Raw genomic sequence first — 22,742 nt, 5'->3', positions numbered from 1 at the left:
CTTTTGCTCTATCCTTTGTCTCTTTTCCAAAGGTCTCCTGCCTGCAACAAAGACCAACGTCTCTCTATGCAGCAGCTAATCAGGGGTAAGAATGTTCTTATTAGGAAAGTATTTCCTGGTCAAGCAAAACAGTGGCCTTTGTTTCTCAAGTACCACGACTGAAAAAAAAAGAGAGGGAGAATTATACGAGGAAGCAGGGGATTGTGGTCGGTGATTATTTTCATGCATTCAAGTGGTTCGTAGGTGGTTTGCATATGTCCTTTGATATCTCAGTAAACAAGAGGTTACACAAGAAACACAGTAATATATGAATACATTTTAAAGGCAAATCAGCACCAACACTTATTTTAATGTATTTTAAAGCCCTTTATTCAGACCAGGTTCATGACTACATAGATATGGAATGATCAAGATCTCGGAGCTCAAAGGATGGAAAGAGAAGACAAAGTTACGCTGAGTTTTAAGTTAATCTTCTAATAGCAAATGAGACGAGGCAGAATCTGAAACTGTAAACTTGGTCTGTTTATCCTCTCTTCAAAAGGAGTACAAGTACAGAGCTGATAACTAAACAAAACAACAATGCGACCCATTTATGAGAGGAAACACATAAAGGAAACATCATGGAGGTTGATCTAAAGCATGTTTTCTTCTGGTGAAGATGATTATAATACAAGACATGAGCTAAAATATGAAAATATAACCACTGTGTAATAGTAAAACAAACGTTTGTATCAGGATGTGCCCTTTCATTTGAACATGTCAGATTTATAATGTTTAAAAAAAATGAAACAACTTACGCGAATATGTGGGAAACTGGGGTTAAAACGATGATGGCACTGTAAGATTTGTGATTAAACCCTTTATAACACAGGCTTTCATTTACAGGCTAATTTCATTGTATTACTAAGAGACTAATAAAATACCGACCCGCTCCAAGCAACACTTAAAATGCAAAGGAAGAAAATGAGATCATAGGGACCAAAGTAGTGACAACTGGGCAGGAGAAATGAAATCAACTTAGATTTTCTACATACTGAGTACCTATAGTGTACACAACTCTGCAGCAAAAACTGAAGTTTCAGAAAAATAGGGCTACCAATCTTTTTCTTCCAACAGCCTAAACACATAAAATGCTCATTGTCGCTCAATAATAAACGTTACTGCGGTGTGTAGGAGAGACTACAGTAAAAATGAGGAGTGCTGAGAAACAGCCGCGGGGACTCATTATCATGTCTTCTACTTCATTTGCCACATTTGGAATAAGGAGACTGTGAGAAATGGGTCTGTATTTTTCAAAATCGTAGCAGACAGGTAGACTGCAGGAGAAAACAAATGACTACGGATGAGTTGTGGTGCCATCTGAAGGAGACGACAACGTGATATGGTCATATAATAATATAACGTAGATGTAAGTGTCTCACAAGTGGCTAATCTGTCATTTTTAATGGTAATTAGTATTTTAATGACACGGGAAGGGGCTTTGTTACACAGGACTGCACTTTGTAGGAACCCAGTGTTTACAAAAATACTTGAAAGTTTGATTTAATCCTCCAGTTACTGCCTTCTTGTTTTCTTCCTATTTTAAGAATCAGTTGAAAGTTGACGTTATTGTACTGATGTATAATTCATGCAACAACAAAAAAAAAAATTACAGGGTAAAACACAGCATGTGTTATGTTCTTTCTTGTGCTTCTTTTGTTTGATTTTTGCATCGTATTTGGCGAAATTCGTCATAACTTACAATATTTAGCACAACAGGCTCAGCTGGAGTCTTTAAGAGATGATTAAACAGGAAGAACAAATTCGGGGGGGAAAATGAATCTGACACGATAATATGCTCATACAGTTCACATACAGTACAAGGATTGCGGTCATGTATGCACAGAGACTGTACACATGGATACACAGACGCACACAAATAAACACCCGTTCTCATTCACGCGCACGCAGCAACTTCTACACCCACACGCAGACGCACTCTCTGTAGATCTGGTGTCGTATTTTTGTCTCGACTTCAGAGTGAGTCAGCGCCGTGCTGAGTGCTGAACTCCTGGAAATCCTCTGGGATGGTGTCTGCAGAAGTGACAAGGTAGGTTCTATTATGAGACGAGCTCAAAATCTCAAACTTGGTGAGGCCAAACTACTAATTCTCAGCTGCAGTCTGCATGCAACAAGATAAAGCACAACGCTGTCCTAGACACAAGTCATAGAGGTCAGGAAGGAAGATTTGTAAGGACGACTGAGTTGAAATAACACCATTAGTTTATAATTTTAGAGCAAAAACAGAAAGTTGGTGTTAGGAGCATTTCGTCAAAGTGTTTTCTTACCGTTGCAGCGGTATTTCAGATTAGACCAGATGATGTTTTCTTGCGAGAAGCAGAACACGCCGAGTCGTCCTCCTCTCATAGTCGTATCAATAGTCACACCAGAGTCTGCAACCAGCTCAGTTCCCTCATAAAACCGGGCTCTAAACAAAGCACAAAAAGGGATTTTTGCATTTTTTTAAATCTCTGTGTTGGGCATCTTGTTGATAGTTAGACAAAAAGACTGACAGCATTTCTTATATTTATTTGCTAAACATCCCGCTACATCCAGGAGATGGACAGCTTGGCTTTCTATCAAGGCTGGAAACGGTGAAAAAAACCACCAGCCTGACTACTAACACTTCTGAGTCTCACTTATTAACACACTACACCAATCAGCTGCAACATCAAACCCACTGACAGGTGGAGACAAGAACATTAATTATCTTGTTACAATGACACCTGTTAAAAGGTGCGATATAGAAGGCAGCAAAGGAACAGTCAGTTCTTGAAGTTGATGTGTTGGCAGCAGGAACAACAGGTAAGTGTAAGAATCTGAGCAACTTTGACAAGAGCCAAACTGTGATGGACAAAAGAACGGGCCAGAGCATCTCGAAACTGGCAGGTCTTTTTGGGGTGTTTCTGGTGTGCAGTGGTTAGGACCTAGAAAAAGGGATCCAAGAAAGGACAACCAGTGAACCAGTGATGGGGTCATGGACATCCAAGGGTCACTGACTGAAACCTGTCCACATCTGAGGATTAAATCTGGACCATGAAGGTGGTCTGGTCTGATGAATCCCACTTTGTCTCTGATTATATGAATGACCGAGTACATCGTTAACTTAAGGAAAAGATGGCAGAACTGATGGAGGTAGTGTTCTGGGCAATGTTCTTGGATCCTGCCATTCATATGGATGTTACTTTAACACGTACCACCTACCTAAACATGGTTGCAAACCATACACATCCCTTTAAGGTATTACTTGATGGGAATGTCCTCTTTCAGCAGGATAATGCTCCCTGCCACAGTTGTCCAGGAATGGTTTAAGGAACATGACAAAGAGTTCAAGGTGTTGACATGGCTTCCAAATTCTCCAGATTTTGATCATCTGTGTAATGTGAGGCTCCATCTCACAGCTACCAGGATCTGCTGCTAACATCTTGTAGCTTGCTACTACAGGACACTCCCAGACGTCTTGTAAAGTCAATGCTTTGACCATTCAGAGCTGTTTTGACACCATGAAGGGAATCAGCATAATATTATTCAGGTGGTTTTAATGTTGTGGCTACTTGATACATGTACATCCTCTATGTCTGATATGATGAGGGTATAAATATAAGAGTGATATCCATCTTCTCACCACGCTCTTGGCAAGAAAGCGAAGACGGAATGAGTATTGCTTAAAATATCTGGAACACTGTTTTATCATACCTGATGTATCCAACCTGTGGGCGGTGCTGCAGGTACCAGCGATAGGACACCTTGTCCTTCCAGCCCACATTTCTTGGATCCTTCCACAGCAGACGCACCTGGTCGTTGGTGTCTCCAGTGTGCCACAGCGAGTTCCTCAAATGCTCCCCAGGGCCGGATCTAGACTTCACAGCCTGACACACAGAGACAGAGAAACACCGATAAGTGAGCAGGGATGTGGAAGCAGAGAGAGAGAGAGAAGAGAAGGCAGAAATGTGAAAAACATGTCGAGCGATAAAAATAGGATGAGAACGAATCTCCTGCTGGGGATTTGTGACATGACTTGTGCTTTCACCTTAAGCTGGATGCCGGGCTCGGCCACGGCTCTGAAAGGTGTTGCCTGCCAGTATGTCTGTTCGGTCTGCTTCCACATCACCACGTAGAAGGACGATGAATCCTGATAGCCAAAGATGAAGCCGGCGTAGTCGTCATCGGTGACTGTATTCACGTGAAACGTCCCCTCAAAGTCCACTCCACTGAAAGCAGTGTAACCTGACATCAGAGAGTGTAATCAGTACAATGTACATGTTTAGACGAGGCTTTTTCAACAACACTGTGTTTTACTGCTGATATTCAACTCAGAGGGGAAACACATCTTACCAACAGCAAGTCCTGGGTCGCTATTCATAGTCTGAACGATTTCCATTCCCTGTTCGACAAAGAGAGCAAGCTGGTGATGTTGAATTTTACATTTTAATACCTTAATTTGCTAAACTCATATTAAACTGAATATTGCTAAACTTCTAGATATAAACCTGCAGTGAAGGACTTTTTTACCACATTGGAAACAACATGGACATATCGTTACCTTTAAATGGATCTTGTGCAAGCAAAAAGTTGCCTATTTCCACATTTAGCAGTTAGAGTGCAGCTCCAGTTTATTTGCATTTTCAGCCATGACGTGAAAGCAGCTCTGATTTTTAGCTCAGTTTTTGGTCTCAACCAGCTTCTGGGTAAAGCATTTGGCTTTTAAACTGTTAAATGCTCCTCTATGTTCACCAGCTAGTCACTAACTGTGTCCAAACCACTAGTGAGCAGTGGGTTTTTAGGGCCTTTTGTAGAAAACAGCTGCCTGTTAACTTAGAAAACTATTCAAGGATAGCAGTAAGAGAGAAGCAAAACAGTAAAGCAGAACAATGAGCTATAAATCGCCACAAAGCCAAGGCGAGTGTCAAATTTAGGTGATAATTCTTTGTCGGTTCACAGCTACAAACGATCTCTTTCACCTTAAACACTGTCATTTACATGCATATAAAAACATCTATCACAGCCACTTGACTTGTAGGCCTTGTTTCAGCACTCAATATTCTCACCTGGTTCAGAACAACCCAGTTGGGGTCGATCTGTGCGTCGCCTTCAGGGTCCAGCACCACCGTCTGATAGGCCCTGAAGTCAGTCAAGGTAACCTCGGCATTCTCGGGGCAGTTGTCGATCCTGTCAATCACTTTGTCCTGGTCAAAGTCAGACTCACACACATCTCCAACACCATCGTCTGAGGAACAACAGAGGGAGGTTGAATTAAAGTTTAACAGATGAAGGACCTTTGTTTCATCTCAAAGAGCTTGAGGTACTTGTTAAATATCAACCCTTTTTATTTCAGTGTTTTTTCTGCCTTATTATGAAAAGGTTTTAGATTGGTTTCACCAAAGTGTCAAAAAAAAAAACCCCAACTCAATTTCAAAGAAAATAATACCCTCGTTCAGAAGCTGTAGAGCTGAATATAAATACAAAACACCCCACGTACTGTATGTTGCCAAAGGGCGAAAAATCAGTTTGTTCTGGAGTTATTCACTTTTAGTAAAGTTCGTCTGAGTTGGATGGACTTGTATTGAAGCTCACAATGGTCTGCTCAGGAGGTCAATCCATTAATGACCTGGTGCCTTATTGGATCTGATATTTAGCAGTTTTTCTGATATCGATATCTGTAGATCTTTACTCATCACTCTGTGGTCAATATCCAGCCCACAGCACTATCTGATTGGTTTCAAGCCATTAGGAACAGTCTGTCGGCATTGGAGGATTAAATGGTGAAACGTTTGAAAAAGTATTTCAACTAAGTTTCGCATTGGAGATGGTGGTCTTCACCCCTGCTATGTGTCATTTGGTGAGTTTGTAATATGTTACTTGCAGCTCTGAATCTGTCCAATGGTGCAGATTATTAAATGTAAGACACAAATGATTGAGTTTTCCTTACATATTGGAGTCTTGATAGGCTATTAAGACTGCGAATGTGTGACAGCCACCGCTGACTGCACACAAAAAGGTCACAGACTTTGGTGGTTGTTAGTATAAAAGCTTTGCTGCGTGCTGCATTAATGGCTTAATTTGAGAAATGTCTCACTTAATGTCTTGATTAATTCTTTTGCAAGCACAGCAGGCAACTTTTTGTGTATTTGCTGATGTACTGTTGTCTTTGCACAAGGCCACTATTTCATTGTGCTTTATAGCAGCGGTAGACAGAGAAGGTACATCATTAGGATGCAGCTGAACATACAACTCTAATAAACATCTTTGGGACACCCTGAAGGTCTCTCTCCGCTCTGCATCACTGAACTCTGACTGCCAACAAAAACTGCCGTGCCCCACTTGATTTGAATTGACACTTAACTCCCGTTCGCTTCAGAGACCATTTTAACAGAAGTAATGTCACAATGAGTCATAAAATTGGCAAACGAGTTCAAGCACAAAAAATTGTGCTTTTTACTCCCCCCCCCCCACCACCAAAATTGCCACTTAATCTGTTCAAGGTTGCCACAGCTTGATCGGCGTGGGCGTGAAATGGGGCCACGGAAAAACGCACATAAATGTCAGTCAGTAACAGTTCAGGGAGAATAGGGGCATTTAGATGAAATTATCTTTGAGCACTAAGCTGGTTTTCAGCCAAAGACATCAACTATAATATCTGCACATTACTGTAAACTGTTGTCATTGCGAGGGTTTATGAAGTGCTTCATATTGAGACTCACTGTTGTCGTCAGTCTGGTCAGGGTTGGGTACCAGCCGGCAGTTGTCTGGCCCTGGTGGAAGGGTGTCCGGGATCCCATCATTGTCGTCGTCGTCGTCACACTCGTCGCCCAGCCCGTCTTTGTCGGTGTCCAGCTGGGAGCTATTGATCACGAGCGGGCAATTATCCTTGGTATCCTGGTGACCATCGCCATCGCTACAGGGGGGGAAATGACGCAGCAAAGGTGAGAAACGTGAAGAGGTTGGAGTAGAAGTGCAGGTTTACAGCACGGAGATTGTGGCGGTGGTGATACCTGTCTTGGTTTGTGTCACATGAGTCTCCAACCAGGTCATTGTCAACATCAGACTGAAGGGAGAGAAGAAAGTAGGAATGAAACTGTCTGAAAATACTCCATTACACTGAAGATCTCAGTAAGCATTATCAGCAGACTGCATATGTGTTTGATTTGCACCTTAATGTCTCCTGTGACTCAGATGACTGATGCAATATGACCCAAATGGTTAGAAAAGAGGAAGACTACTACACAAACTTCATTTATCTGACCTTTTTGCGAATGGGTTTGAAATTCTGGAGCATCTTTACCTGTCTGAGCCTTAAAATATTATCTAAACAAAACCATCTTCAGCAACACAGACTCATTCTAAGATGTGAAATAACTCATAGCTATATGCAGTGGAGCAAAAACTACAATATTTCCGAAATACTTCAACCTTATACTTCAGTACCTCACTAGGCTAAATGTACTCGGTTACTAGACGCTACTGTTATGCATCCATCTGTGTGACTCTGAGTGACCTGATTTGGGTTGGGGATGTCGGGGCAGCTGTCGCAGGCGTCTCCCACTCCGTCTCCGTCCCGGTCCAGCTGGTCTCTGTTCTGGACTCGTTGGCAGTTGTCCAGGAAGTTCTTCAGACCTGCACAGCACCCAGAGGAGATAGTTAGAGCCACTTAACACTCAAACCCAGATCTGATTGGATTTATTCAGAGCATGAATCAGCTAGAATTTGGATAATTAATCATTTAAGTCAATTTACAGCCAAAAATCCCAAACATTCTGCCGTTCCAGCTTCTCAGTTGCAAGTAGTTGTTGCATTAATTTGCTGTAAACAGAATATTTTGAAGTTCTGGATGTTTTTCTGGGGCAAAACACTCAATTCAAAGATATTGCTTTGGAATTTAGGAAAATGTGATGGCTGTTTATTTTTATTTTCTGGCATTTTATGGACAAAACAATGAATAGAAATGCCACATATGTATCAGCAGATGACTAAATGCAAAAGTAACTGTTATTTTAGATCAATTTCTGTGACTGTCCCTTTTACACTTAGAGATTTTTTTTCAAGTTAAAGAGAAATTTACATTCAATCAGCGAATTCCCAGACATTTTGAGCCAGCGTGCAATCGACCGCAGCCTGTCCTTTGTAACGTCACCACTAGGATGCACTGTTGCATTTGCTATGTAGGTGAGGCCCGTCTGTGCTTGGACGGTATTTTTATTCATCGCAGGGAGGCAGCAGCAGCACCACAAATGCTTAAAGGTCAAGCTGCAGCGATGGAAGAAAAACTATCTTCTGTCCTGTGGGGCTTTTTGAGGTGTAATCATACTGGTGGATGATCAAAGCTTGTGTTTGCTCTGGGGTCAGACTGCTGTTGGCTTTGATTTTTTTTTCTTCTGCATTGCTGTTTGTCATGCCTCAGCTGGCTTATGAAATCTTCCATGCCACTACATAGTGATACCTTTAAACAACACGGTTTAGAGAGCCCTGCAACTAAGTGTAAAATCTGTGTGCATGAGGGCGATTCTTCATTAATTTATCGTGGTGGAGACAGAGAGGAGAGAGCAGAATAATAAGTCATAACAGTGATTGCCCACAGTGATGCTGCTTATATAACAAGAACGTCAATGTTAGTGATGTAATTTCTCCCCATACCATCTCCATCCATGTCGTCATCGCAGGCGTCCCCTTTGCCGTCGCTGTCAGTGTCCCTCTGGTCAGGGTTCTCCACCATGCGACAGTTATCGCAGGCGTCGCCGTGGCCGTCTTTGTCGCTGTTTCTCTGGTCCACGTTGGGTTTTAACCAGCAGTTGTCCTGAGAGACACACAGAGATCACAGAGGTCTCATTCACAGCATGTGTATTTCAGTCTGGATATGTTTGCAAATGCAAATGTGTGTGCCTGCAAAAAGGCTTCACTTGCATGTGGGGTGTTAATGTGTGACGCTGGAAAGTCTGAGCTCCTGTGTGCTTCAGAGCTGGAACTGTTATTTGATTAATCCATCAGCCGGTCAACAGAAAACTGTTTGGATGATTAATTAGCTGTTTGATGAGATTGTTAAACACTATGCAGACAGTTAGATAGAACATTGATACCACTCATCATGTGTGCAAGGTGAAATAGGGAACAGTTTGTTAACTTAGCTTAGCATAAAAACTGAAAACAGGGGAAAACAGCTCCTAAAAAAACAGTCAAATTGTGATTTAAAGGGTTTTTTTTTTTGCAACTGATAGTTAATTTTACACTTAATTCTTTGTACTGCTGAAAATGATAATGATGAAAAATGAAATATAACAGAGTGATTATTGAACCTAAAAGCTTTAGACTAAGTAAGACGAGCTGTATCCCTTGTTTTACAGTCCCTAGGCTAAGCTAAGCCTTTGTATTTAGTGCACAGACAGACAGGAGGAATCCATCCTCTCATCTGTCTCTTGGCAAGAAAGTGCATTTCCTAAAATGTCAAACTACTCCAATCTCTGATTCCAGCTTCTTAATTGTGAGCATGTGCTGCTTGCATCTGTCAAATATGACGGTAGAATGAAAGTCTTTGGGTTTTGGACTAGTGGACTTCGCTGGGCTTAAAGTCCCCTTCTGGTTTTTGATATAACCCTTAAAAATTCATCTCTGTGTGTCAGAGTTACATATTTAGGTTTCATTTTTTCCAAGAAAACAATACATCCACACCTTAAAATACCTTAGATGTAACTCTACACTGTTGCTTCTTCTAGAATGTGGGTATCTATGAAGTCCCTGCCTCTCTTCCCACTCACACTCACTGCAGCTTGGGCACACCAGCTCACCTTAGACTCTGTTTAAACACTGTAAAGCTACTCTACACTACACAATGGCAAGTTGTATTATTGCCGTATTTCAGCTGTGCATGTCTGACCCAGAAACTGATTCTGAGGAAGAATAACAATACAGAAAGCCCCATCCTGCAAGTTGACATCATGTATAAAACCTTGGAAGTCTGAATCTGTGATTTTTTTTTCTTTGTAGTCTCAGTGAGGAGATGCTCAGCCGTGGTGTTTCATTTCACTCATGGTGTGTCTTTCATATCATTCCACTGACATGTTTACAAGGTAAAAAAAAAAATAGATTTTTAGGTTTTTATAGAGACTTTTATGGACTTAATCAATCAACAAAAAATTTACCGATTAACAGATAATGAAAATAATCTCTTGCATCCTTGCAGACAATATTTCCACCGACCTGCTCGTTTGGAATACCATCACCATCTGCGTCGTCATCACAGGCGTCTCCCTGACTGTCCCTGTCAGCGTCCTCTTGACCAGAGTTAGGAACGAAGACACAGTTATCCTGTAAAAAACAAATGTGACAGTTTAATTACAAAAAAAGAACTTGCCAATTAGGCCAAAGTTGCATTTGCTGACAGTTTGCACCTTGCTTACCTTTTTGCAGTTTGCATCCTTGCATTTAAGTTTCTCGTCTGGATATCCATCAATGTCGGTGTCCTTCCCGCACAGATATCCATTACCAGCCCAGCCAATTCCACACTGACAAGACAAATGAAACTCCTCAGAAACTCAGACAGAATGCATATAGATTCATGCATACATACAGTATATTTGAAGAGGTAGTACATAAGAGCGTGTGAGTGGTGTCAAGTCCTACCTGACAGGTGACGGACCCGTCTCTTTCCACATTACACTGGGCGTTGACATCGCAGGGGTTGGTCAGGCTGTTGCCACAGCTGATCTCCGGCTTGCAGCCCTTCACCTGATCTCCTGTGAAGCCTGACTTACAGCTGCCGCAGTGATAGGAGCCCTGTGAGGGAATTAGGACAGCTGCACATTAACTTCATTGAACAGCCATTGAAAAAAAAAAAAAAAAGAAAAGGAGCTGGTGGTTGGACAATAGACTGCAGACATCTTACCACAGAGTTGTGACAGATTGAGTTTGCAGCACAGCCTCCGTTGTCAGGTCTTTTGCATTCGTCAATGTCATCGCAGACCTGGGTTGTGCGAAATGAGTCAAACGTAACGTGAAATAATCCAAATGTTTGCTTTTGTGACAATTTGCCTTCCTTTCCTAGCTTCAGATTTCATTGTTGCAATAATTATTGGATGAAAACAGACATTTCATCCCTGAAAACCCAGATACTGGAGCTCAGGCTTGCCATTCAGGAACACTCACAGCAAATTATAGTGTTCGTATTATGTACACATGGGATAGAATAAAAGTTTGTTTGGTTGGGACCTAGAAATGAATAACACTGTAAATACTTCTTCAACTACCTGATGCATATTAAATTATTACATACTTCTGGCTGCAGGCTATAATTACCTTAAAAAGGGGTGAGCAATGACTGCTTTATTTTACAGCTGACAAACTCCAGCTACATTTTTAATGCCTTGTTCTATTACCTCAGCTGGAATTACCGATGCATGCTTTTTCAGATATACTTGGCAAAAACAGAGAAAATGAATGTGTCATTTGTTAAATTGATGAATAGCTCTGCACACTCCTGTGATTTGTCCCCAGATCTTAGTAAAGCTTGTGTCTGAGTGTATGTATCTGGCAGGAAATTGTTCTCGGTTCTTCGTTAATTCTAGTTCTGGTTGTCAGACCCTTCATTGGACCCCAAAAAGACATTACTTTCACCAGTGTTTTAATATTATTTTAAGCGCATGGACATAGCTGGCTACAGCCTCGGCCCGGGCTTAGTGTAACATAACGATGGCCAGCAGCTACAACAGTGTAGGCTATTGTACATTCAGACTGATAAATAATCCATATCTTAAAACTTTATAGGATCATTTTCCAAAATAAACTTTAATTGTCAGTATGTAACTGCTTTAAAATACAGCAAAGTACAATAATAATGTCATTGCAATGTTAACATGAGCCATGTTTCCATTCAAATTGATCTCAAGTCATAAAAATCAGCAAAAACTAAATGCGATTCATGTACTTTCGCTACTATTATGTAAATATCTGGAGCTGGTGCATCAAGATAAACAGCTGGTTGTGTTAATTTACCAACTGGGCGCCTTGAAATCGGCTCAACAGGAGCACATTAAGATGATGAAATTAAAAGACAGAATGTCAAATCTTTAAAAATGACTATTGTGTAGAATCCTGATTTTAAAAAAAATGTGGCATTTGTGTTTCATATTTTAAATTTGAGTCTCCTCATTACTCCACAAGGACCTAATATTTAAGTCTGCTGCCACCTGAAGTTTCAGTCGATGGTTATAGGTTCTCTTTGTAAAAATCAGGAAACCCTCGTGGATGTAAAGTGAACCATATTCATCACCTTCAGTCAGTGGGTGCAAGTGAGCATCCTGGACAAAACAGTGACGTGACAAACATGAGACTGAACACGACTGACTGACTTCATGTGAATTAATAACTAAAGTGAAATTTTTATTATAGTGACTACATTTGAAACTTCAGACTGTATTAGTCTCTCCAGCTCTGGCAGACTGCTACACTGAGGGTGGAGATAAAGATCGCTGGAGAGTTTATGTTGGAGTCTGAGCTGTGCTGGGAGCCGGTCGCTTGTTGACATTAGTGGAGTCCATTTCTGAGCTAACAGCAGCTAATGTTGCACACTGCTGGCACAGTAGGGAAGCAGCCACTGCTTTGGATTCTTCTGGAAAATTCTACCTGCATAGAAATCGGTCTACAGGCCAATTACAGCCTGTTAGATGCAGAATGTATGCAACTTTTTATTCAATAGGTCAATAGGAAATATAAGAAGCTGCTAATAATGGCAACTTGAGTGGTCTTGGTGAGCCATTACAAACAGGACATCTGTTTTAAGACGCCTTATGGGAACGAACACCCCATATACATGACAGTTGCCAAAACCTGACATACAAACTGGCTCGGATAGGAGGAAGGCTGGATGTAATAACAACCGACTGGATGACTACACTGCGAATGAAGCTCCTCTGTTCACACAATGGCAGGGAAAAAAGCAATTAATGCATGTAAAACGCTTCACATTCTTAACACAGGGGACCTTTAAGTGACTTTTGTGGATTCGATAAGTCTGTCTCTATTGTCTTTGATTGTTTCTTTTTTTGACTTTTTGTGAACTGTTCGAAAATGTGCACATGATTCACACAATTTTAAAGAATCTTTACATTGAAATTTATTTATAAGTCTTTCACAAAAACCAACTTATTCCCCCCTCTTGTGTCTTCTTCCCCTCCACGTACTTATTTTTACCAGGTATAGGTGGCACATAACTAACCCTGCATTCTCTTGCAGCACAAAAACATGGAATATCCTCTTTAAAATGAAATTTTATGTCTCCTTTGATCTGTAATTTGCATGCACTTCTGTTTAACTCTGTCGTCATTTTGCCTCTGTGTCCTCCACTCTTACCTGTTTGTTGGTCTGAGCGTACACGATGCCCACTCCCTCCACCGGCAGGCCGGTGTAGCCCAGAGGACAGACGTCGCAGCGGAAGCCCGGGGCGGTGTTCACGCATTTCACTCCAGGGAAGCAGGGGTTAAACTGGCACTGCAGAAAGGAGGACATGAGCTGTGTTGAAGCTGCAAAATGTATGTGGTTCTCACAGGGCTTCTCCCCAAAAGCTTTTAGGTCTGATGACACTTTTGCTCATGCAAAAAAGAGAATGCTGAAGGGGCCAGTCCTTGGAAAAGAGGTCAGTGCAAACGCGAGAAGACAGACAGGAAAACGCACTCACACATCCTTGAAGTTCTATTGTTATGAGATCCTCTGTCTGCAACAGTCGTCCTTTAAAGTTTATCCCCAAACTTCTATCTTTACCTGTGGCTTTGGTTCCTAAACTGCATTATGCCATGTTTACCTTTGGGAAGGACCTTTTGATCTCATGTGCCAGCTCAATTAATCTACTTCCAGAATTCTGTCTTTAACTATAAACAAAAAAGGGATGACATATACCCAAGAACTTTCTTATGAACCTTTGGAGGCGCTCATGTCACCCAACAAAAACTTTTCTAGATCATCATAATACACTCATGTACAGCTCTACGTTTTCGGTGACCATCTGTCGTAGAGATCTTCTGTTTAAGATGCACATTAGAAATTAGTGAGGGTCCACACATCAGTTTTTTTTGTCAAATGTTATTCCTGCACTTCTCAGCTTAGATTATGTCCAATCAAACTAAATGTCTGACAATACAGTTTGCTTATATTTTGTCAACAGAGAAAAAGTGCCACATCCACCCAGTAAAATTCACACTTTACCCACCCACTTACTACATGGCTATTTATATTGTTGTTGCTATAAAACTGTGGAACTGTTGGACTCCCATCACAAACTTGCTGATTGATAACACATTGTGTGATGTGCGATCATAAATTTTTTAAGTCTGTTTTTTGTTGGCGATGGATCCAACAGGTGCAAGCAGTAACTTTGGAGACTTAAGACTCCATGTGTCACCATCCACAAACCCATGAGCAGTCCTCACAAAGGAATAGCCCACAGTCTCCAAGAGTGAAGAACCGCGCCAGGTCACACCAAGAGGATGCTTTGTTATGAATTCACTGGGTTGTGTCAACTCTAAAGCTCTGTTCTAACATACTGAGATTGAAACAACCTCATCTGTGGCACAATGGAGACTGGGTGCTCATGATAATGTGCACATTTTTTTAAAAGCAATTTAGCACAATCATCGCCTTCCTAATCAGATTTTGCTCCCTGCAACTTCTTCATCTTCCCCAAAATTAAAATCCAAGTCAAAATGTTGCTGTTTTGACACAGTGGAGGAGATCCGGTGTTCAGCACAGATGGTTTAATGTGTTTGATACACTTACAGGACTCCCAGGGAGAGCTCAAAGCATGGCAGGAGCACTGGGAGCAGTGTATTGCTGCACAAGAAAACTACTTTGACGAAGATGCTGGCCAAATTTGAATCAGTCTTAGAACATCGCACCTGGCATAAATAAACAGTTTGTTGCAAACAGATATTTATATACCAAATATATGCATAGCAAACTCTGGCATCACCTTCATTCAACGGCATCAAGGTGTACGCTGTAAATCGAGGACACCCCTTGAGGTGGATTAATCACACTCTGTTAGCGTACAGTGTTCTTCATCTGGATCCAAAACCAGAATAGGAACTTGCTGCTGTGTGCCAAACATATATAGTCAATATAGGCCAACTTTGTCTTTCTTAAACTCACCGTAGCTATGATCTTTTAAAAAAAAGCAACCCAAGTCGTAACTCTAAAATGTAAAAACTGAGGGTGAACAAGGACGTCCAGAGTTTATAATAATGTCCTTATTGTGTACTTAAACTCATTTGACTGTCTGCGGGGTAGAAGTATGGAAACACACACACGTCGAACTTTACCTCATCCACGTCATCACAGCTGAAACCATCTCCAGTGTATCCATCAGGACAGGGCCCACATTCAACACCATCTGCTGTCTCTATACAAACATCGTCACGGAAACAGACTCCTGGAGTACACCTTGGTTTCACCACCTCAGTACCACCCAGACCTTTAGGTAAGAGAGACATAACAGATTTGTTTTTTTTATCTGCCATTTCCAATTTCTTTGTTAAACTGAAATATCTTGTTTACTGCTGAGGGGCAGTGATGGTTATTGGAGATCATCTTACCACAGGCCTGACACTCTGAGATGGTGTTTCTGAGAAAGGAGGTTTCTTTAACCTGGAAAGGGTCAAACATAAACACGTTTATATGCAGTTACTCGAGCTGTCAGGGAGGTCAGGGTTGAGGAGGTAGGGATTAAGTGGCCTCAGAGGAACTGTTAGCTAGTTACCTGCTGAATGAGGACGTCTTTCAGCTCATTTATCACCTTTGTTAACTCCAGCATTTGATTGGACAGCTGCTTTGTGTTGACCCCTAAGAGAAAGGGACTGTTATTCTCTGTTTGACTGGAACAGAGGTGGGGGATGCACACCCCTGACTCACACTGTTTTTTATTTCTCTATAGCTCGGATTGTTTTTCTGGGAAACATTTGGCTGTCTTTGTGCACATGCACTTCCACAGACAGAATCTTACCCAGGGTTTGAACAGAGTCTCTTTGCTGGAAATGGCAGTCTTGTAATGAAGCAACATTCTCAAACGAGTCCCCAACCACCAGCTTTAGCTCATCTAAGCTCTCCTGTTAGAATAAAACAAGTCAAAGCAGGCAGCTAAGCCATTTGGAAAACCTACAGAGACATCACTGAGACAGAAACACATTCTTTATTGTATGGAAATGTTCTAATGTGATGGGTCACCTGGTCTCTGGCTTGCATGGTCTTTAGCTCCACCATACCATAGCCTGCTGGCAAACCCTGGAAGGCGGCTGGGAGATCCCTGACTGTCTCCACCAGCCTGCAGTCCAGATGCAGCTCCACCCCGCCTGGCCCCTGCTGCTGCATCCCCCTCAGGTGGAACAACAGTCGGTGCTGCTGGCCGTCTGCCAACACCAGGTTGTTGAAGGTAACAGAGCTCATCCTCTTGTCACTCCGCAGGTAACGTAACACAGCTTTGAGAGGACGTGGCGGTGAATAAGGAACAAAGACAAACAGGAGCTTATTGCATTTAATGAAAAGGGTTCATTCATCTGTATTCTAGCAAGAGAAAAATGTGACGTTAAGCAGGTATGGTGCCATTTTCACCATCTTTGTTTAGCGTGCTAGGGTGTAGCCTTTGCTAATTAGTACTAAAGAAAACATACAACTGAGGATAATGGCGACATTGTTAGCTGTGCAGGAAGACACCTGGACGTAAAGCAAAGTGGAGTCATTTACATTTTGACATCTAGAGTGATCACATAAATGCCCTCCAAATATCATGTCAATCTATTCAAAAGCCTTTGAGATATTTCAATCTGGACCAAAAAGTGAACTGATCGATTGACTTTCCTCCAGCAATAACGCTAGAATGGTTAAAACTTGAAATTCTCATCCTTATTTTTAGCCATCCATCGCTGAGATTTCCTTTCATTTTTCACAGCAATGAATAATCACATATTAAAAGGCCTACATCAATTTTACAAAAGCAATGTCCTGATTACACTCAATAATCCACTAAACTCACTGTGATTCATTTTAATAACTGCTCGACAAAGACTGTGTTTGATGAACGGGCCACGGCAGCAGGGACACTAACTCTAAAAAGTTGCTGCTGATAATTTTTATAATAGTTTTTATTTGGGCTCAAAGCTCTGGTAGTGTTAGTAAAGTTGGTGCAGTTGTAGATTTGTAAAATAGAGGCACAATAGAGCAAAAAAATTAAGACTCTTTAAACACCAACACTAGCTACTCTTGAACAATCCAGTCTAAGAACTGTCTGATGAAGACTAGTCTCACATAGCTAAACCACAGATCGGTCTGACTGCACTTTATTATTATTCTGCTGTTGGGGGAAAATGGTTGACTTTTGTGTATTTCTTTACACTAAATTGCAATCGCTTGGGGAAATGCTAAGCCCAGGATGCAGCAATGGTGTCCCTACAAAATAGCAAAGGGGTGAATTGTTTTGGTGGAACATTTGCACACAGAAAGGCAAGTACTGTAATTAAAATTAACTACAAGAACCGTACAGGCGTCCCTTACTGTAGGATCTAAATTTATACCAAAACTTGCAGTTCAACCTTGCTACTGTCTGCATAGAGATTGTTGTTGTTTCCGATAGTAAAGGCGATTTGAAGGAAAGAAATGGAAGTCCTTTACCTTAAATCTACATCTGGTGAGTCATGCTGGATAAAGACTAACAAGTCTTACTAATGGGTTCATTTTTCAGAGCAAAACTCATTCATTTAGCCAATGCTGTACTGAATTTCCCCTCTCTCTTTTTAATTTTGTTTTTGGTTTCCACAAACTCCTGAGGGAAATATCAGGCTAAATGCTTCTAAATGCTCCACTATGTTCACCAGCGTGTTGCCAGCTGTGTCTTTCTGCTGTCTGGTGTTGGCCAACTCCTGTACAGTCACTTTTTAGAGCGTTTTTTTTTTTTCCCCCCACTAAAAGCAAGTGCAGCTGGAGACAGGGTTGGTAAGAGGGTTATGAGTGAACCTAAACAGTAAAGTTACAAGCCGTAAAAAAATAAAACAATGAGCTGAAAGAGACTGAAATGCTCCGTGGAACAAAGAGAAACTGCAGAGTTTTAGGATAATTCCCTCCTTATGAGATTCTATTGTTATCATAAAAAATATTGATTAGTGCAGCTTTGAACTACCAGAGGCTCTTTCATGTCCTCCTACCTCTGTTGAGCTTCCCCATCACAGTGAACTCAAAGTACTTGCTGTTGTCCCGGGGGTTGTACAGGCCAAACACAGCGGTTCCGGTCTTGGGCTGCAACTTGAAGGAGGTGAGGATGAAAGCCTCATTCACCCCTTGCTCAGCCAGACCCCCCTGCAGCAGATCTGGCAGGCAATCAGGCGAGGTGAGCAGATCATAGACTGTTGACAGTGATAGGGAAGAGAGAAGCAGTAAAGCACATGAGTAATGGATGATGAGATATGAATATTTACAACCTGCAGTCGTGCTCCAATCCCAGAGTAAACACATCCTGAGTCGACAAGAAGATGATGATGATGTTGACCCAGTGTTTGTTGCTCTTGCGAGACGCTGCGTCAATCAGCCTGCGCAAACTTGGCTCGGAGAAAGCACGAGGAGGTGGATTTCTAAGTAAATCAAAGCTATGTGCTGCGACTGTTAGATGCATGATGATTTTATCACTTTTTATTAAGTCTCTGCTAAGAACAGTTTGACATATAAAACGTATTTAAGCTTTCATTTACGGGGCTGTGCTGCATTAACCGACAGGCTGCCGAGTAAGACTGAAATGCAGGAGAGGGGGAGAAGAACACTTGTGCTCATGGTTAGAGTCTCTCTTTAATAAAGTGACTTGGGAGCTGGGCAGGCCACAAGAGGATGTGCAGTGAATCTCTAGTCCACCATCTGCACACATCATGAATACACAAGTACCCTAAAAGCAGTCTGCAAGGTCCTCTGTTGTGAAGGAGCAAAATTGCTCCCAAATGCTCCCAGAGACCGGCCGTTGTCAGCCAAGATTGCCCCAGATGAGATCTCCCCGTCTTTCTTTTATCTCTCTCCACTGCCCCAGGTCCCTGGTGTTTCGTCAGACCTGTGGCATATTTCAATAAAACACACTGGCTTTTAAATACTGCTAAATGGGTCTTAGCCACCGAAAAATGCCTCCCTTTATTATGCTGTCAACTTCATTCCCATTAAAAATTAGATATGAAGGTCTTTTATGTTCATTATTATCAAGATCATCCTTTTAGAAAATTACACAATCAGTGAAAGTCCAAAAGTGAACACAACAGCAAGAGAACAAAGGGCCCTGCTTCGTGTCTCTGGAGTTACTGTAACACCACGAAAACATCTACACACAGGCGCTCACACAAAAGCACACAGTCCCAACGTTCATAAGTCATCTGGACAGAGGGCTTTCTTAGGGGTCAGGCTCGTCTTACACAAGAGACCCTGAAAAAGTGCCTCATTTCACCCCCTGATTAACCTCAGATTTCAAGCTTCATAAAACTAGTTCAGCTGGAAGCCATAAAGTAATCCAGCGTCTTGTTTTTTCCTTAACACCAGCTTATAAATCAGTCACGGTTAGTTTACTATAAAGTGTGCAAATGGTCGGCATTCTTTATTTTAGTGCTTAACAAATGCTTCACACTTGAGGGTTTGTGTGTGGAAAGCTCTGATTTATGGTGTGATGTTTAAAAGTCAGCCATTACCGCTGATGGAGGAATTACATCTTCAACTTTAGCATGTAGTTAACATAAACTGTGAGGTCATGTTTAGCCGTGAGTAATCTAAATAATAGGGACGCGCTGTGTTTCATGGAGGAATATTATGGTCAGTTTAAAGAAGGGAGGACCCAAATGCAGGATGTAGGAGGCGGATGAAAAATGCAAACCTTTGCAAGCAATGCAGACGAGGAGCGGGCAAAACTCCAACAACACAGAGAAGATTTACGAGGAACAAGGCCGAGGGAACAAACTGTAACGATTATGCTCTCGTGTGCATTTTCTGCATGAGACAAAAACATTTTAAATCTGCAATAACAGATTTTTTTTTGTGAGAAGCAGTAAGTTTAGTTGCTTATTTACACATACGGGAGTTTTAGAGCACTGTTGTCAGCTTCCCCTCTTTTAGCTCTGTTTTTGGTTTCCACCACCTCCTCAGTTGCTAAACGCTATGTTCGCCAGCTAGTTGCTCCCTGCGTCTTCCTGCAATCTTATGCCGAGCAGGTACGGGTTTATAGAGGGAACAATTGCCAGAAAACAACGCTATTAAAGCGATGAGAGTGAACCAAACAGGTAAGGTTGTGGGCCAGGTGACTAAACGACAAGCTGAAACTCACTATAAGCTCTTTACAGCCAAATGGAGCTGCAGATTAAGGTAATAATTCTCTATATGAACGACCCCTTTTACCTTGTTTTCACATTGTCATTTGATACATTGTTATTACAAAAATATCGATTAGAGCCGCTGTAATGATGCACTTTGGCTCCGAGCAGCGAGCTTCAAATTCCAGCTCTCAGTGAAGTCATCCATGAGACGTTAATACTGATCAATAACCCCAATAACTCTAACAGACTATAATGCGGGTTTTTTTGCACCTAAAATCTGCTTTAAATTGCTCTAACTCCTTTTAAACACAGTGAATTCCAGTCATGCAGACAATGAGCCATTTGCAAGGGAAATGATAGATGATGAACTCCATTAACGTGGACTTGTTTTATGCGTAACATCAGGTACCCATTGCCAAAAGATTGCGGGGATTAATGGGTGCTGGAGAGGTACGCCATCAATCACCTGGTGTGATTTGTAAGGAGCTGATAAACTATAAACACCGGCGTTTCTACGTGTCGTCTGCAGCTCTGCATTCGTGTGTGTGACCTTGAGCGAAAAGTGTGTGCGAGCGTGAGCGTGTGTGTCAGGAGAGTCTGTGTGACTTGAAGTTCAATATTGCGCCCAGATCATCACTGATTATTCCCATGTGTGTGTCCCAGCTGGGACTTTGTTTGAATTAATACGAGCCAGAAAGCTGAAACCTCCTGAGCTGAAATAATCAAGCAGATCGGTCTAAGATGGATATGAAAATCAGGGTGACTTGACTTCAGTGGAAAGATGGCGGGTTTAAAACTCCAACTTTTCTTCTTTATCTGTGTCTGCTTTCTGTCAGAGACAAAAAAAAATTATTCGACTGCCCCATCTCTCCTACAACTGACAGGGATATTTAGCATTTTATTCATACCTCAGTGAGTATCACACACCATGTCTAATCTTTTGTGTTCTTTGGGTCTGCATATGATATTCTCTTTCACAGTGTCTGCTTCATCCATTATGCATTAAACTCATACATAGTGTGTTAAAATACCGAGTGGTGGAGCCATTAAATCTTTCTTGACAGATAATGAAAATGGAGGATTACATCACAGGCAGGATATCAGAAAAATGCAGCATTCAAAAAAAAAAAAAAGAAAAGAAAAGAAATCCCAGACATCTTTCTTTGTGTTTTGAAATTTAAACAGCAAGAAGAAAACCTAAAAAGATGTTTCCCATTCCTTGAATTTCTGTCATCCCCCAGCAGCAACAAACCACAGCTGTAATCAATGTGACACATTATGTAAAAACTGTAATGACATTTAAATAACTGATATGAAAAACAGATTTAAACACTTCAAATAACACTCACCCAAAGCCTGGGCTTCCACGTGTAAGCACAGTTTTAATAGCAGCTGCGAGGCCAGAATGAGGGCTGTCCAAACACCCATTTTGTCCTTCCAACTGGTCCCAGATCTGCAGTTCCTCTGTAGTGACTTATCAATATGTGACACAGTGGCGGTTTCCCGTATGTCTGTTGTGAGTGGTGCGTCCTTGCCTCCTTTTTAAATCAAAAGTGAGGCAAGACTGACATGTTAAGCCTTAACAGAAGCTGCTGAGTGTTTTTGTGTGTGTGTGTGTCTGAATTGGTGTGTGAAGAAGGGGATCGTAGGAGTCGTATTGAGGGAGGAGCGTCGGGGCCAGAACCTACTTTTAAAACCTTCCTCAGACGGCCCCATGCAGAGAAGGAGTGACCTGGGGAAACTCTTTGCATTGGCTCCCACTGGCTGCTACTTAATTCCCACAGGCTCTTTCACAAATCTACTGTACACGAGCAGCTCCTGATTGACTCCCGTGTTTGGCCACTGACATCATGTTTTGAACCAAACTGAGTCCAGAATATTTTTAGACTTGTGAGTTCATGCTTGGGGGGCAATTTCTGAAAATGGGTTTCCTACCTCCAGCAATCAGACTTGTAGTACTTTTTTTTTTCTTTTTTTTCTTTTCGCACTCTGAGATTCTTTCACTTTCCTTCCAGCGATCAAATGTAACACCTTTCCCATGTGCCCTTGCTTTCCCCTTCCATCCCTGGGCGACGTCAGGAAATGAGCGCTCCGGAGCCTGCGCCTTAACAAGCCGTGTTACGCGGCCGCCAGAGCTTCAGACAAGCTGCCGGCTCATGCGGCCTCCAGGTCGTCAGCATGTCTGGCACCACGCGACCTGCCACATTTGGCAGGGATGGAAAAGCTCACGTCTTAATGATGTTTGTTTTTCTCCTCTTTTCCTTGCCGGTTGTATTTTATTTTGCAAGCCTAATTCCATGGATGGGTAGCTGCCACTGAGCAGAAAAAAAACAGAATCTGTATTAATGATGTTTGAAGCCTTCACTCTTTCAAGTCTCAGTCGCTTTAAGACGATGTTCCTACTTAAAA

The 22,742-nt window shown here is 41.8% G+C and overlaps 1 protein-coding gene across 1 annotated transcript; it reads right to left on the bottom strand.

Annotated features, from left to right (window-relative positions):
* Positions 1–345: 345 nt before the first annotated feature.
* On the bottom strand, positions 346–21,936 carry thbs4b (thrombospondin 4b). The gene is made up of 22 exons (XM_008282760.1): positions 21,683–21,936; positions 18,207–18,404; positions 16,237–16,487; positions 16,016–16,118; positions 15,773–15,855; positions 15,609–15,660; positions 15,336–15,487; positions 13,375–13,512; positions 10,913–10,990; positions 10,651–10,803; positions 10,428–10,532; positions 10,228–10,335; positions 8,671–8,830; positions 7,535–7,653; positions 7,032–7,084; positions 6,741–6,934; positions 5,088–5,266; positions 4,375–4,423; positions 4,070–4,266; positions 3,736–3,908; positions 2,328–2,467; positions 346–2,073 (listed from the first exon to the last, which is right to left on the bottom strand). Exons 1-22 carry the CDS (start codon positions 21,759–21,761, stop codon positions 2,015–2,017), a joined length of 2,823 nt encoding a protein of 940 aa, XP_008280982.1. The 5' UTR covers positions 21,762–21,936; the 3' UTR covers positions 346–2,014.
* Between the last annotated feature and the right edge of the window lie 806 nt (positions 21,937–22,742).

This window comes from Stegastes partitus, unplaced genomic scaffold (genome assembly GCF_000690725.1).
Source record: "Stegastes partitus isolate 25-593 unplaced genomic scaffold, Stegastes_partitus-1.0.2 Scaffold285, whole genome shotgun sequence".
Classification (NCBI taxonomy): Eukaryota; Metazoa; Chordata; class Actinopteri; family Pomacentridae; genus Stegastes; species Stegastes partitus.
This window is presented reverse-complemented; position numbering and strand designations above follow the sequence as displayed.